The following is an 18,066-nucleotide window of genomic DNA, read 5'->3' on the forward strand; positions in this document are numbered from 1 at the left end:
TTACTACAGGTCTAGGGATATATTTTTAAACTACATGTATGACTCAAAGATGAACTATTCAATATCAATCTCTAATACATTTGTAACATATCTTGAATATACTATTATTCATTATCTAAATGTGACTTGATTTATGGAATGAAAAAAAAAATCTCCGTCGTATCACAGATATATAAACAATTAACTCCATGGTCGTATTTAGTACTTTACAACCTATTATTTTACGTACGGTATAATTGCGACTTCAAACGGCAGTAAGACAGGTTTGCTGTAATCCAAAAATTGAACAAGCAAAAGCATGGGTTTCGATAAAAGAGACGTGTGTTTAGCCAAAGACGTCCTTCATTTTGTTAGAGAGAAAGTCAACAATCGGGATAATTGCGTATTCGATGTAAGCATTATCGATGGTAGTGGTAATCAATTTAATGAATTGATACCGATTCGCCACTCTGACGATTCGCCCTATAAGGATTCGTCCCATTAAAAACAATCATTTAATAGGTTATACGAAATTCAGAAATGATAAGATTAAATGTTTTGGTATATTTGAGAAATAAAATGTTCTCTGTATCTAACTTTAAGAACAGAAATTTATAATTTTATCTGTTAAGTCATTATATAAAAAGATGTGGTAGGCGTAACGCCCCGTACGAGCCGTCCTGTTACCTCAATAGGTAGAGCATAAGACTGTGAATCGGATTACCCAGGTTCGATTCTCGGACACTCATTGTCACAACTGAACTTGTGATTGATCAAGAAATCCTCTTATGGTCATTCTCACTGTACCTCTGTTGGCATGTTCAGTTCCTTGCAAAAGTGAAGGCAATAAGTACTGGTAAACTGCTTGACAGCCTGCTCAGGAACAATGCTGTGCTTGAACTGAGCTCTGATAAAGTCAATGTGGCTTACTGATGTAATCCTGGGTGAAAACTACTAACACCACAACCTTTACTGCTAGCCAAAAGTACTAAGGATTTCTGACCGCGTGGGTTCAAACCCTGTCAGGGGCAAGCCGTTGTTTCCTTGAGCAAGAAACTGTACATTTATTGCTTAGTACTGATTGGTTCCAGGAACGGATTCGAGATTGATTCAATAAGCTTATATATAGCTTCCAACACAATCAAACTAAAATAAATTTGTATAAACTTATAAATATTTCATATCTAACACTTTTAGCGGCCACTGAACATTTTAAGCTGGTTGTTAACTTACCATTAAAAGATGGAGCGCACCTGTTTTTCATGATTGCATATAAGAATGCTAATGAGTCAATCATGTACGGGTTTAATTGACATTAAAGTCAGTGGTTCAATTTCAAGTGGTAGTTATTTATGACAAAGTCCTTTTAATAATTATAAATAACACAGAATTTTCATCAGCTCACAAAAACTTTTTAATTAAAGGTGAATTTTATTTCTGATAGATCTAACGAATATCTTGTCAAAATGTAAATGGTCGCACATCATCCGTAAAATTAATTAGAAAAAAATATATATGTTCATTCTTTGTGAAAATGCAATAAGACGAGCAAGTGACTGACTGATTATGGACAATTATAGATGTAATACATTTGTAAATATTTTTTACAAATGTATTACATCTATAATTGTCCATAGAAATGATTTAATGATGTTCCAATTTATTTCTCTTTGTATTTTCACACTGAGACTTTAATTATTATGTAAAGCCCATGATTTTCAGAAGAAAAAATTCCAATCATCAAACGCTAAAAAAATTTATATATCTACATGAACCGGTGAAAAAGGTATTTGATAAAGTTTTCATGATATTCAATAAAGGAAACACAAGTTTGCATATTCATTATTGTTATACCCCCACCACAAAATGTGGGGAGGGGAGGGGCGATAATGGATTCACTTTGTCACGTTGGTCAGTCGGTCCGTCTCCATTTTCGTGTCCGCTCTATAACTCCTATACCAATTGAAGGATTTTCTTTAAACTTGGCTCAAATGTTCACCTCAACAAGGGGATGTGCAGGACCCATGTTGCCCATGTGTCAGCTCAAGGTCAAGGTCACAATTGAAGGTCAAATATCAAACACAATCAAATATTAGACAGTATGTCGTGTCCGCTCTGTAAGTCCTACACTAATTGAAAGATTTTCTTCAAATTGGCTCAATGTTCACCTCAACAAGGGGATGTGCTGAACCCATGTTGCCCATGTGTCAGCTCAAGGTCAAGGTCACAATTGAAGGTCAAATATCAAACACAATCAAATATTAGATAGTATTTCGTGTCCGTCTTTAAGTCCTACACTTATTGAAAGATTTTCTTCAATCTTGGCTCAATTGTTCACCTCAACAAGGTAATGTGCAGAACTCATGTCACCCTTTTGCCGGCTTAAGGTCAAGGTCACACTTGAAGTATCAAAAATTGCCTAAGAAAATATTCTTAAATTTTAACATTTATTTGAATATTTCTGAATCTAGAAAAGGTATTTGCTTGAAACTTAAAATATATATGAAATGTCACAATTAAGATATGCTGGTCAAGTTTCATAACTCTGTATTGCATTTTTACAAAGTTATGCCCCTTTTTAAGTCTTCAATTTTACAGTCAATCAAATATTAGACAATATGTCGTGTCCGCTCTATAAATCCTATACTAATGGAAGAATTTTCTTCAAACATTACTCAAATGTTCACCTCAACAAGGTTATGTGCAGAATCCATATCACCTTTGTGCTGGCTGAAGGTCAAGGTCACACTTGAAGGTCAAAAATTGACTTAGAAAATGTTCTTAAATTTTAACATGTACATGAATATTTCTGAAACTAGCACAGGTATTTGCTTGAAACTTAATAGATATATGAGGTGTCACAAATACGATATGCAGGTCAAGTTTCATAATTCTGTATTGCATTTTGACAAAGTTATGCCCCTTTTTAAGTATTTAAATTTACATACAATCAATACTAGACAATATGTTGTGTCTGCTCTATAAATTCTATACTAATGGAAGAATTTTCTTCAAACTTTACTCAAATGTTCACCCCATCTGGGCAATGTGCAAAACCCATCTTACCCTTGTGCCAGCTTAAGGTCAAGGCCACACTTGAATGTCAAAAATTGACTTATAAAATGTGTAGTACATTTGGAAAATGAAAGGTTATTTGTAACTGTTTCGAACATGATTTGATAATATATATTTATACTATTACCTGTACAATTAGTCTTTTTTTCACCAGAGATAATTTCTTTTTATGTATTTGGGCCACTTAAGTTATTCCCTTAACCACCTTTCAAAGTCGTCTTCTGTCAAGGACATTGGTGGGGGTATGAATTGTATTCAGCGATAGTTCTAGTTTTAGGTGCTTTATTTTAAAAATGCTGTACAGCTATTTCAACAGTGCATATACAGGAAGGCTATAGAGTCGAATGTGACTCACATATGGCTAGAACTTCTGGCTAGCAATATGGGCCTGTAGGGCCCCAGTCCAGTGACAATTCGCCACACTTCAATAATCATCACAGTACTATGTTCTTAATCATATTCCTTCAAAAAAGTTAAAGTTAGATTTATATTCTTTGCATTTAATAAAAAAGGTAAGTACTACCAGCTGGTGGTAATGCATCCAAATACTGCATCTTTTTCTAGTTCTAGAAAATACAACATATTTATATGTATAACAAATCTGCTTTAAGTAATGAATATTTATGTGTAAATCTCTAATTCATAATATAAATCTAATTTATTTATTACATCTCTGAAAGTTAAAAAATATATATATACAAATGAGACTAGTAATTCTTAGTTTTGTTAACTGATATTTTTCTTATTCTATCTCTAATTCAAATGCCATCAATAAAAAATATACCAAAAGCTATTAAATGCAAAAAAAATTCAATCCAAATGAATTAAAATAAATTTAATGTAAGGTGAGCGAATTGTCACAAAAGAGGGGCAAATAGTGGGTGATGTGGGGCAAGTCGTTATGGGGCATATTGTCAATGGGGCGAATTGTTATATTACCAAACAAATTGCATCACTATACAGATGGTTCACACAACTTTGTATTTACAATTATTATTGATTTGTTTTCAGATATTTATTTATATGGAGTCTATTGTTTTAGGGAAGATCATATCTATTCATCTTGTTATAGTGATGAAATTTTAAGTCTTAAGATATCCAGAGACTTATAATACAGCTCTGTGTGATAATTAATAGTTATGAATCACATTTGTCATTATGCCTTGAACAAGGCTTTAAGCTAAGTCCTTATTACATAAACATCTCATAAAATTTACTAAGATTCTCAGGGGCGATCATGGCCGAGTGGTTTACTTCAAACTACTTGCCTCTCACTGCTGTGGGTTCAAATCCCAACAGGGACTTAGGATTCTTTTATGTGAGGAAGCTATCCAGCTACCTTACGGAATGTCGATGGTTCTCCTCGGGTGCCCGTTTGTGCCTGAAATAATGCTCATATTTTATGTTGCAGGTACTTATTGCAAGCATATGGCTTACATTCCACTCTCTAGATGGAAATTTGTCAGGACCACACTTGAAGGACTTAATAGTTCTAGATAAGCAAATACAAACATTAAATAGTGATAGTGTTTATGAAAATAATTCAACAGAGACTAAGAATAAAATAGTTGATGAAATAGTAAACACTGGTCAACAGGATGACAAAAATAAAATACTTTACAACGAAGATGCTGGTAGAAATTTTGATGAGAACTCTGAAGATAAAATTGGAGGATTAAAAGACAAAAAGCCTGAAAGCAGTTTCCATAAACAAGATATTCAAGATAATTTTAGGCCAGGTGTTCAACAGTTAAATGTAGCCAAAGAAGCTAATGAGAAAAAAGGTGAAATTGTAAGTGTTGACACTGATGATGATGATGATGTTATCATAATTGAAAATGATGTTGTTACAATTCAGATTGATGATGATTTTGATGAGGATACTGGCAAAAACAAAGAATCAGTAGATAAGCATGACATCATAGAATTAAATGATCTACCATTTTACTCAGTTGAAGGTAATGAGTCTGCTGATTCAAACAAAGCAGAAGGTTTGATGTATGATGAAGAACACGAACATACTGAAAACAAGAATAATGCTTATAATAAATGTATTGACAGAAGAGAATCTAATGGAGCTTCTGGGTTAAAAATTACAAACGTAAGAGGCAGTTTGAAATTGTCCGAATGCTCAGTGGACATAATAAGAGACTCAGAACAAATTCAAGATTGTCAAGATGATATTGTTGTGTCTGATGTTGCTGATAATGAGTTTCTAGGTCAAGAGCCTTCTGAAAATGAAGAACAACAGGACATTTATAGATCAAAAAGATCAAATAGCCGATCATTACAACTGACACCAGAAGCAGATCATAAAATAGTGGCCACAGAGAAACCTACCGACCAGGCAAAACCAATAATGATTATGTCAAATATTTTCAATAGGTATATAGTTTTGTGTTTCATTTTCTAGTTAAAAAGATAAAGATTTCATTTTTCAAAACTTGGTATTTTGATAAGACATTTTAATTATCTGACATTGGTAATGTATATTATAAACTTTGACTTCAGACTTTTACTAAACAATAAAGGAATGATAAACTTTCACAGTCGGTGTTTGATTTTAAGGTTAGCCTCCTCACATGAAATAATCCAAAGTCTCTGGCATTATTTAAACTCATAGTGATTGGGTGTAAGTGATTTAAAGCCATAAACCTTTATGGTGTAGCCACAGAGGTCAGAGGTCCCATGTTTATGTGAAGAAGAGACTTGGCAGATTAGTGAGCACAAGTGTTCAACATTGTGAGGCATTCATGATTGTGTAGCACAAAATGTAGTTTTTATTCATGTTTGTTCATACAGCCTATTTATTTAGTGTCGTCTTGAAGGGTTAACAGTTATGATCTTTTTTTGCAGGGAAACACAGTCTAGTCAGTGGTGTGAGGGTGATAATTTTGTTGTTACACCTCAAAACTATGAAATACTGTTGGAGAACGATGCAGATGAAAGCCTTTATTATTCTGAGAATACTCAATTTGAACCAGCTTCCCACTATTCAGATCAAATGTGTATCAGCCAGGACAATTTGTGTTTTACTTTGAGTACAGATGTACCAACTACAAGCTCGTTCTCTTATCCTAGGTTTTCTTTTCTGACTGGTGCTACATACTTACCTTCAGGTCAAAACTCTAGGAATATTGAAAATAGAAGAGGAGAGTATGTGTTAAGTGGGAATGATATGGTTCAAGGAGAGCCCAGTAACTCTACAGATATGAAACAAACATCTCTCTTAATTGATGGACCAAAATCTAAAAAAGTAAAAGTAATTCATCCTTTTAAGTGTCCTCTGTCTGTCACAGGGAATCATTCTGTAAAAGGAGTTAAGTATGTGAGAGGTTATCAGTCTGTGAAAGGAAATCATTCGGTAAAAGGAAATCAATCAGTGAAACTGAAAGGAAACAAGTCTGTAAAAGGAAATCAGACTGAGAAGATAAATGGAAACAAGTCTGTAGAACTGAAAGGAAAGCAGTCTGTGAAAGGAAATCTGCATGTGAAAGGTATTCAGTCTAAATCAAGAAACTTGTTGACAAAAAAATCATATTCTGTTAAGACAACTCAAAGCACAAATAAATCACAGAATACTAAAGGAAGTTGTATTAAGGACAGAGGAGTGACAGCAATGTCATATGTAGGAAAGGCTAAAGTGGTAAAAAAGACAATGTTTATTAAAGAAGAAAATCTGAAAAGTTCAAAAAATGCTAAGTTAGAGGAGGAAAAAACAAGGCTTACTCGTTTAAGAAGTTTGAGACAGTATGATTTCAAATCATTAGACAAAACAAATACAGAAGACATCAAAGATGTAAAGCAGGCATATAAGGCAACCAAGATGAAAAAACAATGTTTAAGAAAGAGATAATTCTGAAGAGTTAGAACAATTTTTGCTGTATATTGAGTGACAGTGATGAATAAGCTGGTCAAGTGTAAAAAGCATGTTTATGGGTAGGGTAAATGTTGTCATCAATGTTGACAGTCTATATGAACTACGTAAATAACTGAGGTATACGGAGTGAAAAACTCAGGTTGTTTCGCTTATCTTTGAGTAAAATGGATATCTCTAATGCTAAAACAATACAAATTTTGCAAATTTCAAACCGCTAGTTTGGGGTGATATAATGTCCGATTTTTAGCTCACCTGAGGACAATGTCCTGAAGGTGAGCTTTTGTGATGGCCCATTCGTCCATTGGTCTGCTATTCTTGTCCGGGGCATAATTTTGAAACAATAAGAGGTATCAACATGAAACTTTGTAGGTAGATAGATGTCATTGAGTAGAAGTGCAGTGCAAAAGAACCATTACTCTGTCTTACCTAATTTTGGAGTTATTGCTCTTTGCTCATTTTTACACTTTGATCTTTGTCCGGGACATAACTCTAAAACTACAAGAGATATCAACATGAAACTTTGTAGGTAGTTAGATCTCATTAGGCAAAAGAACCATAACTCTTTTTTGCTTAATTTTGGTGTTCATTTTAACACTTTGAACTTTTTTTGTGACATAATTCTGACACTACAAGAAGTATACCTTCCTGTGTCCAAAACCTATTTGGGGAGCATCATCCGGTTCAACCGGTTCTTGTTTGATGTTAACCAGCAGTCCATCAAAAGCTATAGAAGATAATATTTGGGATTTTGGTTATTCTGATTTTTCTTTCCTTCATGTTTCTAATTGATTAAACAGTGAAGTGAATATTTTTTTTTGTTATTGTCCCCACGCCTTTTCGAAGAAAAAAGGGGGATAAAGAAATAGGCTCTGTCCATCTGTCCGAACCCAGAGGTACATTTTATTTGTACTAGTGTGACTTGGAGAACAATGGGTAACAGTAAATTCTCTTTGATCCTATTCATTCAGTTTTTATTTGTGTGTCTTTTTTTAGCTCACCTGAGCTTGCTCAGGGTGAGCTTTTAGGATCGGTGAATGTCCACCGTACGTCGTACGTCCACAATTGCTTGTGAACACTCTAGCGGTCGCATTTTTGCCTCAATCATCATCAAACTTGGTCAGGATGCTTATCTAGTTGAAAGCTCGGATGAGTTCGAACATGGCTCATCTTGGATGAGTTCGAACATGGCTCATCTCGGATGAAAAACTAGGTCACAAGAGCTAAAAATAGAAAACCTTGTGAACACTCTAGAGGTCACATTTTTGACCCAATCATCATCAAACTTGGTCAGGATGTTTGTCTAGGTGATAGCTCGGATGAGTTCGAATATGGGTCATCTCGGATGAAAAAGTAGGTCACAGGAGCTATAAATAGAAAAACCTTGTGAACGCTCTAGTGGTCACATTTTTGAACCAATCATCATCAAACTTGGTCAGAATGTTTGTCTAGTCAATTGCTTGGATGAGTTCGAACATGGGTCATCTCTGATGAAAAACTAGGTCACAGGAGCTAAAAATAGAAAAACCTTGTGAACACTCTAGTGGTCACATTTTTGACCCAATCATCATCAAACTTTGTCAGGATGCTTGTTTAGATAATAGCTCGGAGGAGTTCGAATATGGGTCATCTCGGATGAAAAACTAGGTCACTGGAGCTATAAATAGAAAAACCTTGTTAACACTCTAGCGGTCACATTTTTGCATCAATCATCATCAAACTTGGTCAGGATGCTTATCTAGTTGATAGCTTGAATGAGTTCGAACATGGGTCATCTCGGATGAAAAAGTAGGTCACTGGAGCTAAAAATAGAAAAACCTTGTTAACACTCTAGCGGTCACATTTTTGCATCAATCATCATCAAACTTGGTCAAGATGCTTGTTTTGATAGCTCGGATGAGTTCGAACATGGATCTCGGATGAAAACTAGGTCACAAGAGCTAAAAAAAAAATGAGGGTCACATTTTTGATCAGTCACTTGTCAAGATGGTCATAACTCGGATGAGTTTGAACATGGGATCTAAAAAGTAGGTCACCGGAACTAAAAATAGAAAAACCTTGTTAACACTCTAGCGGTCACATTTTTGCATCAATCATCATCAAACTTAATCAAGATGCTTGTCTAGGTGATAGCTCGGATGAGTTTGAACATGGGTCATCTCGGATGAAAAACTAGGTCACAGGAGCTAAAAATAGAAAAACCTTGTTAACACTCTAGTGGTCACAATTTTGACTCAATTGTCATCGAACTTGGTCAGGAAACTTGTCTAGGTCATTGCTGGGAATAAATTGAACATGGGACATCTCGGATGAAAAACAAGGTCACGGGAGCTAAAAATAGAAAAATCTTGTTAACACCCTAGTGGCTACTGTTGTGATCCAAATATTCTGTTAATTGGTCTGAAAGTTTGTTTTGATGATTTCTAAGTCAAGATCGAACATGGGTCATCTTGGATGAAAAACTAGGTCACACCGCCCAAATATGGAAAAACCTTGTTAACATTCTAGTGGTCACATTTTCGACTCAATTATCATCAAACTTGGTCAGGATGCTTGTCTAGGTAATTGCTTGGATGAGTTCGAAATCACATGTGAAACTAGGTCACCGGAGCTAAAAATAGAAAAATCTTGTTAACACTCTAGTTGCTACTGTTTTGATCCAAGTATCCTTCAAATTGGTCTGAAAGTTTGTTGTGATGATTTCTAGGTCAAGTTTGAATATGTGTCACCTGGGTAAAAAACTAGGTCGCACTGCTCAAATATGGATAATCCTTGTTAACACTGTAGTGGTCACATTTTTGACTCACCTGTCATGAGACTTGGTAAGAATGCTTGTCTAGGTAATTGTTTGGATGAGTTTGATAAGTCAGGTAAGCGATCTAGGGCCATCATGGCCCTCTTGTTTAAGACTAGTGTGACTAAAAATGGCCAAAAAGATCAAAGGAAAAGTCACATTAGAACCATTTTGTGAGTATGTCCGTCCATCCGTCACACTTTCATATCCGGTCTATAACTTTGTCATTTATCAAAGGAATTTGAAATAACTTGGCACAAATGTTTGTTATAATAAGAAGATGTGTCATGCGCAACAATCAGACCCCTACCTCCAAGGTCAAGGTCGCACTTGCTCATTCAAGGCCAACATTGTCTATTTGAGGGTATACGTCTTGTCCAGTCCATAACTTTCTTATCTTTTAAAGGATTTTGTAAATACTTGCCACAATTGTTCACAATAATGAGATGATGTGTCATGCGCAGAAACCGGTCACCTACCTCCAAGGTCAAGGTCACACTATAAGGTCAAATATTAACATAGTTCATGTCTGGTCCATAACTTTGTCATTTATCAAAGGAATTTGAAATGACTTGGCACAAATGTTTGTTATAATAAGACGATGTGTCATGCGCAACCATCAGGCCCCTACCTTGAAAGGTCAAGGTAGCACTTGCTCATTCAAGGTCAACATTGTCTATTTGAGGGTGTATGTCGTGTCCGGTCCATAACTTTTTTGTCCCCCACCTTTTCGAAGAAAAAAGCCGGATATAGAAATAGGCTCTGTCCGTCATACTTTCGTGTCCGGTCCATAACTTTGTCATTTATTGAAGGAATCTGCAATAACTTGGCACAAATGTTTGTTATAATAAGACGATGTGTTATGCGCAACAACCAGACCCGTACCTCCAGGGTCAAGGTCACACTTGCTCATTCAAGGTCAACATTGTCTATTTGAGGGTATATGTCGTGTCCGGTCCATAACTTTTTTATCTTTAAAGAGATTTTGTCAATACTTGCCACAATTGCTCACAATAATGAGAAGATGTGTTCCGCTTAACAACCGGTCACCTACCTCCAAGATCAAGGTCTCACTTGGAGGTCAAAGATTAACATAGTCTGTTACAGGGTATATTTCGTGTCCAGTCCATAACTTTGTCATTTATCAAAGGAATTTGAAATAACTTGGCAGAAAAGTTTGTTATAATAAGATGTGTCATGCGCACAACCAGACCCCTACCTCCAGGGTCAACGTCGCACTTGCTCATTCAAGGTCAACATTGTCTATTTGAGGGTATATCTCATGTCCGGTCTATAACTTTCTTATCATTGAAGGGATTTTGTAAATACTTACCACAATTGTTCACAACAATGAGATGATGTGTCATGCGCAACAATCGGTCACCAACCTCCAAGGTCAAGGTCACACTTTGAGGTCAAGGATTAACATAGTCTGTTATAGGGTATATTTTGTGTCTGGTCCATAACTTTTTTATATATCAAAGGATTTTGAAAATACTTGGCACAAATAGGCACTATAATAAGACGATGTGTCATGCCCAACACCTGCATCCCTACCTCCAAGATCAAGGTCACATTTTGAGGTCAGAAATTAACATAGTCTTTTGTCCAATGTAGAACTTCTTCATAGTTCAAGGGATTTTGAAATAACTTTGCACAAATAGTCACAATAATAAGATGATATGTCAAGTACAACACCTGCACCCTTACCATCAAGGTCAAGGTCACTCTTAGAGGTCAAAAGTGAGTCTGTTATATGGTATATTTTCTGTCCTGTCCATAACTTCTTCATAGATCAAGGGATTTTGAAAATACTTGGCACAAATAGTCACAATGATAAGATGATATGTCATGCGTAACACCAGTGTCCCTACCTCCAAGGTCAAGGTCACACGTAGAGGTCAAAGATTTACATGGTCTGTTATAGGGTATATTTTGTTTCCAGTCCATAAATTTTTCATAGATCAAGGGATTTTAAAAATACTTTGCACAAATAATCACAATAATAAAATGATATGTCAGGAGCAAAACATGGGTCCCTACCTCCAAGGTCACACTAAGAGGTCAAAGATTAACATAGTCTATTAGAGGGTATATTTTTTGTCCCATCTATAACTTCTTCATTATAGTTCAAGGGATCTTGAAAATACTTGGTACAAATAGTTACAATAATAAGACGATATTTCATGCACAACACCTGCACTCCTACCTCCAAGGTCAAGATCACACTAAGAGGTCAAAGCTTAACATGATAGATTTTTAAATTCAGTGTTTCATTTTATTTCTTTAATAAATTTATTGTTGCATTTGCAGATCTAGCATTGATCATAATTTTGGACTGAAAGTCCTTAGGTCCATACCTCAATCTTTTGAAATAGCACAATTTTATGCTTCATATAAAACTTCCCCGAGGCGGGGGACGTTGGTAACTCTGTTACAAATTCTTGTTAAAAAAGCAGGGTCATTTCAAACTTCAAATTTTTGTTTTGATTCATTTCTTGTCTAATCAAAGGGAATTATGAAAATTACTTTAATCTTTAACCTGCTGATTTGTGTGATGTATTTTCTCATTAGGAATAGTCTACTGTATAAGTGATTATGTAAGCAATGCCGAAATATTGGTGATTTTTTGCAAAATGACGAAAATTGCTAAAATTTCCTCTAGCGTATAAAATAATAACCAACCTATCATTAAATTCTACCCTTCCAGGATCGCTAATATTTTCTCATCTAAAAATGTTTGGAATTTCAATTTGCTAACTTTTTGACACCCAGAAATATAGAGTCTGGTCAGACTGCACAGAAATACAGACTGGCCTGGCTCTATACTTGTTGCCAACGCCAATTACTTTAATTTCCAGCAGGTTAAAGGTCAACTGTCCACAGATATTACTCTTATTTATAAAGCAATATACATCTCCACATGCCTTTAGTAATCAAAGGGCTGCAGCTCTATGGTATTTTCTGATCTTTGCAATCTAAATCATACTGACTATCTGTATGTACTTTCCTGTATAAGTTTATTTTTATATACTATAATTCATCTTACGCAGCGACAGCGTTTTGATTTTCTTCTATAACAGTGAGATTTACATATGGAATTTTGCATGAAAAAAAATAGAATTGCCTCGACTAGATTTGAACCATAGGTCTCTCACACCCTCAACGAGACCGCTTACCTCTGCACCACGGCGAAGTTATACATATGAACCTTGAATAAAAACAAATACATTATGTAATTCTAAATTGAGAATTTCCATCATTTCGTGTTTGTAATCCTTATTAATTTCGAGGTATTTTGTTCACGATAAACGTGTTGTTTAACACTGATGAAAATAATTTATCGAAAATCTTCTCGCCAAAACAGTCCGACATGTATATATTCCACTACTCGACGTGTACTACGCTCTGGAGTATTTGGTAATCGGCATAGCTAAAAATAGCATTTTCATTGATTAAAATGATATTCATGATAATCCGAAGCTTTACGGAAATAGCCGAACATTTTTCATTGGGTAAAAAAGATATTCATCCGCGAAATTTGTGATTGTAACCTCATATTTCTATTGACTAATCTAAACTTTTAATGCACTGTAATTCGTTAAATGCCTACATTAAAAATTATTTTTCTTTTAAATTGCTGGTTTTTAAGCAGTTTTGAGTGAGAACTACTTTGCGTTGTTAGGACTGTTAGGAAATTTTGTGTTAGACCGTGGATGTTAGCTATGTATTTACTGATCTTGAAAATACAAAAATGAATTATATGCCTTAAATTTATATTTTAACTTAAAACATATTATATTGCTGTACCAAAAATTAAATTTGTATATTTTGCCAAGTTCTTGTTGGTTTTGTCATTTATATCATATTTGTCCACATAGAAACATTTCCTTTTTCTACACATATGTCAGTTATATGTCTACATACAAATATTTCCATGTTCTATGTGATAAGTTTTTAGCTTGAGAAGATGAAGAAAAGTTAAACTACCTAAATGCTAACTAGAATGAGAGCATGACACTTCCATTAAAGTTTAATGTGACACATCTTGTACAACATCATATCTCATCAACCACTAAAGATACAAGTACTAGTAACTTACACATCTTTGAAATCATAATAGGTTGTCATTGTTCAAGGTCCATAACTCTAAACTTTGAATTTTTCTTACTCATTCTTTAACTTTCTTATTTCCCCATGAATTTACTTCAAATTTAAAACAGACATTTATTATTAAGACATACTTCATATGTGATTAGATTTATTTTTAAGACATAGGTTTCTATGGTTTTTTCATTTCAACTTGAAATTTACTTGAATTTTTCTTGTTATTTTCTTCTTTGTTACAATAATTCATTAATTGGTATATTTGAAAATTGTTTTTTTATGCCCCCACAGAGTGGGAGCATATAGCGTTGCACTTGTCCGTCGGAGTGTCCGTCCGTCCGTCCGTACGTCCCGAAATCTTGTGAACGCAACTCCTCTTGGATGGCAGATTTTGCCTAAACTTCCAGGAATGAACAACCTTAATGTGTAGATGGTAGTAAAGGAAGGAATTTTTGCTGCGACCAAATTTAACAGAATTATGGCCCTTTCTTGATTTTTTCACTATATACTATGTAGAAATTTTGTGAACGCAACTCCTCTTAAACCGGATGGCAGATTTTGCTTAAACTTCCAGGGATGAACAACCTTAATGTGTAGATGGTAGTAAAAGGGGGAATTTTTGCTGCGACCAAATTTAACAGAATTATGGCCCTTTGTTGATTTTTTCACTATATACTATATAGAAATTTTGTTAACGCAACTCCTCTTAAACCGATTGGCAGATTTTGCTTAAACTTCCAGGGATGAACAACCTTAATGTGTAGATGGTAGTAAAGGAAGGAATTTTTACTGCGACCAAATTTAAGAGAATTATGGCCCTTTGTTGATTTTTTCACTACATACTGTGTAGAAATTTTGTGAAAGCAACTCCTCTTAAACCGGATGGCAGATTTTGCATAAACTTCCAGGGAAGAATTAACAACCTTAATGTGTAGATGGTAGTAAAGGAAGGAATTTTTGCTGCGACCAAATTTAACAGAATTATGGCCCTTTCTTGATTTTTTCACTATATACTATGTAGAAATTTAGTGAACGCAACTCCTCTTAAACCGGATGGCAGATTTTGCTTAAACTTCCAGGGATGAACAACCTTAATGTGTAGATGGAAGTAAAGGATGGAATTTTTGCTGCAACCAAATTTAACAGAATTATGGCCCTTTGTTAATTTTTTCACTATATACCATATAGAAATTTTGAAAACGCAACTCCTCTTAAACCGGATGGCAGATTTTAATAAAAAGTTCCACATAAAAATCTTACATACAGATATGCATGCTCTTGTTTACGAGCACATCTGCACAGTGGGGGCATCTGTGTCCTTTGGACACAGTTCTAGTTTCTTTCATTTTTTGTTCCTTTCTGTTTCAAATGCCCTTTTTCAATGTCTTTTTTTGTAACAGAGGGACTATGTGAGCTCAAAAATGGCCCAAATAATGACTCAAATATCAGCTTCAAATGTCACTGTGAGTGCAAGCTTTAAATGCCACTTCATTCTTATTTCCTTCAAGAAATGTCCGCTTCCAATGTGACTGCGAGCTTTAAAATGTCTGTTTTAAATGCCTATATTACTGCATGCTTCAAATACCACATGTCAGCTTCAGATGTCACATAATGTCAACTTCAAATGTTACACAATATCAGTTTCAAATGTCACATAATGTCAGCTTCAAATCAATCAAATGTCACACAAAGCCAGCTTCAAATGTCACACAAAGGCAGCTTCAAATGTCACACAAAGGCAGCTTCAAATGTCACACAAGATCAGCAAGAATGTCACACAACTTTAAGTTCAGATTAATGTTACACACCATCAGCTTCTCATGTCACACAAAGTCAGCTTCAAATGTCACACAACATCAGCTTTTCAAGTCACACAATGTCAGTTTCAGATGTCACAATTTCAGCTTCAATTGTTGCACAATTTCAGCTTAAGATCTCAGACAATGTCACACAATGTCAGGTTTAAATGTAACACAATATCAGCTTAAGATGTCATACAATGTCAGCTTCAGATCATCAGATGTCACACAATATCAAGTTTTTATGTCACATAACATCAGCTTCAGGTGTCACACAATATCATCTTCAAATGTAACACAATATCAGCTTCAGATGTCACGAATATCAGCTTCAAATGTCTCAGAATGACAGCTTCATATGTTGCACAATGACAGCTCAAATGTCACAGAAAGTCGGCTTATTTAAATGCTGTTTTTTATTTCTTTTAACAAGCACGAAATGACACCTTTAAACTCACTTAATTCTTCTTGTCAAGAGATATCATCTTCATCAAAAATGTCACCAATGTCTGTGAAGATATCTAAACAATCCTGATGCAATTTGATTCTGATATTAACAGTTTCTAAATCTTCATAATCATCTAGCGTGATTTTCTTTGAAGGTATGAAATCGTTGGACACTGGCTTTTCATTTTGTTCAACGCTTTGATGATTTGATTTCAACTGGTTATGACTTAATGTATTAACTTGACTGTTATTTTCCAAACTTCTCTCTGTTTTCTTCTACAAAGATAATGATATTAATATAATTGGATGTATCATTTACTGATATCACCTCTGAAAATATACAATTTTATGAAATTTTAAAAATAATGTCAATTATGATAGTGAATTAGTACAATCACTGCAGAGCTGCCCTCTGTAGAACAATCACCTCTTTATAACAACAGTTCTATTAATTTTCAAACTTCATAATAAAATTAACCTCTGTAAAGCAACCACCTCTCAGCAGCAACCAAAACCGGTTTCTCCCTAAGGGTGACTTGCTCTACACAAGTTGTACTATGTACATACTTTATAAACATAAAAATGCATGAGTGGAGAGAGCTGCTTATTATATAGCATCGTAGTTAGCAAGACTTAATTGATAATTCCAAAACAAGAAATAACATTAACTGATTACCTTATAATTGTAAAGACTATCTGCCATGTATTGTATTGGATCTAAAGGTCTTTTATCAACAATTTCCACCAGTATTGGAGGCAGACATTCTTTCATCAATTTCTCTAAAGCCGTATTATAGTCAGTGTCAGCTTCTGTAAAATCAGGCCACATAAATCATGTTAAAACAAGTTATTTAGTAACAAAGCATAACAAAAAAAGTTTATGTAAGAAATTTCAGCTTCAGCAAGGTTTCGATAATTGTTAAATTTATTTACACCAGTATACATGAATACTGTGAAAATATATGGCATTAAGTTAAGTATCAAAATCCATTTTAATAGAGAATGTTTTAAAGAATGAGTGAAATTATGTAATCATTGCAATAATGAATTAACTTCATGGTGTTTATTATAGACCTAACGAATAATGAAATTAACCTATATTCATGTATTATATATATAATGGTTAATATGAATTAAACTTTGCAATTAATTTATCAAAGTACAATATTTTAAGTTCAAAAGAGAGAATAATTCCTTGTCATAGAAAAACAGAACTATTTTTTTAAAGTCATAAGTGTTATTTTGTTATAAAGAAGATACATGTACAATGTACCTTATAGAGTAAAAAATAATACTAAATAGCTCACCTGAACATACTACACAAAAGTTAATACTTATAAGTTATCCAGGAAAGCTGGTAAAATGGATAGAACAAATTGTGTACTATTGGTAATTTGTGTTTAAGTACATATGTGTTAATTAATTCTGATTAATGCAGCTTTTCATACATTTTTAATTCAGAATAATTTCCATTCACTTTAATAGAAAAATCTGTGTGATCTTTTGAAGTGTCTAATCGTGAATTATTATATTTCTTAGCCAAACAATTATGTAAGAATAATTATCTTAATCTGTTTCGAAGTGTCACATACAAAAGTTATGTGTTTCTTTAAATGTGGTCCGAATGTCCCAAATCTGGACCGAATTGTCCATGGTACGAAAAGCAAATAAGATTGAATAATATAAAATAATAACAATTCAAATGATATAATTTATATCATTACCATGGTCCATGACTATTGGAGTATGAGGTGTAGACCAGTTATGTTGTGATCCCTTGTCACCTGACTTGTACCTTAATACAGTTAATTAGTTTAACCCTGTATGATTGTTAATTAGTATATCGATAATTTGATTGGCTGTTGCTATAAATAGTAGGGACCAGTTCGTAAACTAAGCTTATAAATTGTACTGAATAACCTGGGGACTAATGAATAAATCTCATTTTAAATAACTTACTTTAGATTAATGAATATAAATTCGATATC

General features: G+C 34.2%; 2 protein-coding genes across 2 annotated transcripts; one reads left to right on the forward strand and one right to left on the reverse strand.

Moving 5' to 3' along the window:
• The first annotated feature begins 250 nt into the window (after positions 1 to 250).
• On the forward strand, positions 251 to 8,808 carry LOC132724667 (uncharacterized). The gene is made up of 3 exons (XM_060709599.1): positions 251 to 391; positions 4,466 to 5,439; positions 5,911 to 8,808. The coding sequence occupies exons 1-3, from the start codon at positions 299 to 301 to the stop codon at positions 6,908 to 6,910; spliced, it is 2,067 nt and encodes a 688-aa protein (XP_060565582.1). The 5' UTR covers positions 251 to 298; the 3' UTR covers positions 6,911 to 8,808.
• Positions 8,809 to 15,043: 6,235 nt separating this feature from the next.
• Positions 15,044 to 18,002, reverse strand: LOC132724669 (uncharacterized). Its single transcript, XM_060709601.1, has 3 exons — positions 17,803 to 18,002; positions 16,755 to 16,888; positions 15,044 to 16,354 (listed from the first exon to the last, which is right to left on the reverse strand). The coding sequence occupies exons 1-3, from the start codon at positions 17,810 to 17,812 to the stop codon at positions 16,103 to 16,105; spliced, it is 396 nt and encodes a 131-aa protein (XP_060565584.1). The 5' UTR covers positions 17,813 to 18,002; the 3' UTR covers positions 15,044 to 16,102.
• Between the last annotated feature and the right edge of the window lie 64 nt (positions 18,003 to 18,066).

This window comes from Ruditapes philippinarum, unplaced genomic scaffold (genome assembly GCF_026571515.1).
Source record: "Ruditapes philippinarum isolate M1 unplaced genomic scaffold, ASM2657151v2 ctg703_1_1_1_1, whole genome shotgun sequence".
NCBI lineage: Eukaryota > Metazoa > Mollusca > Bivalvia > Venerida > Veneridae > Ruditapes > Ruditapes philippinarum.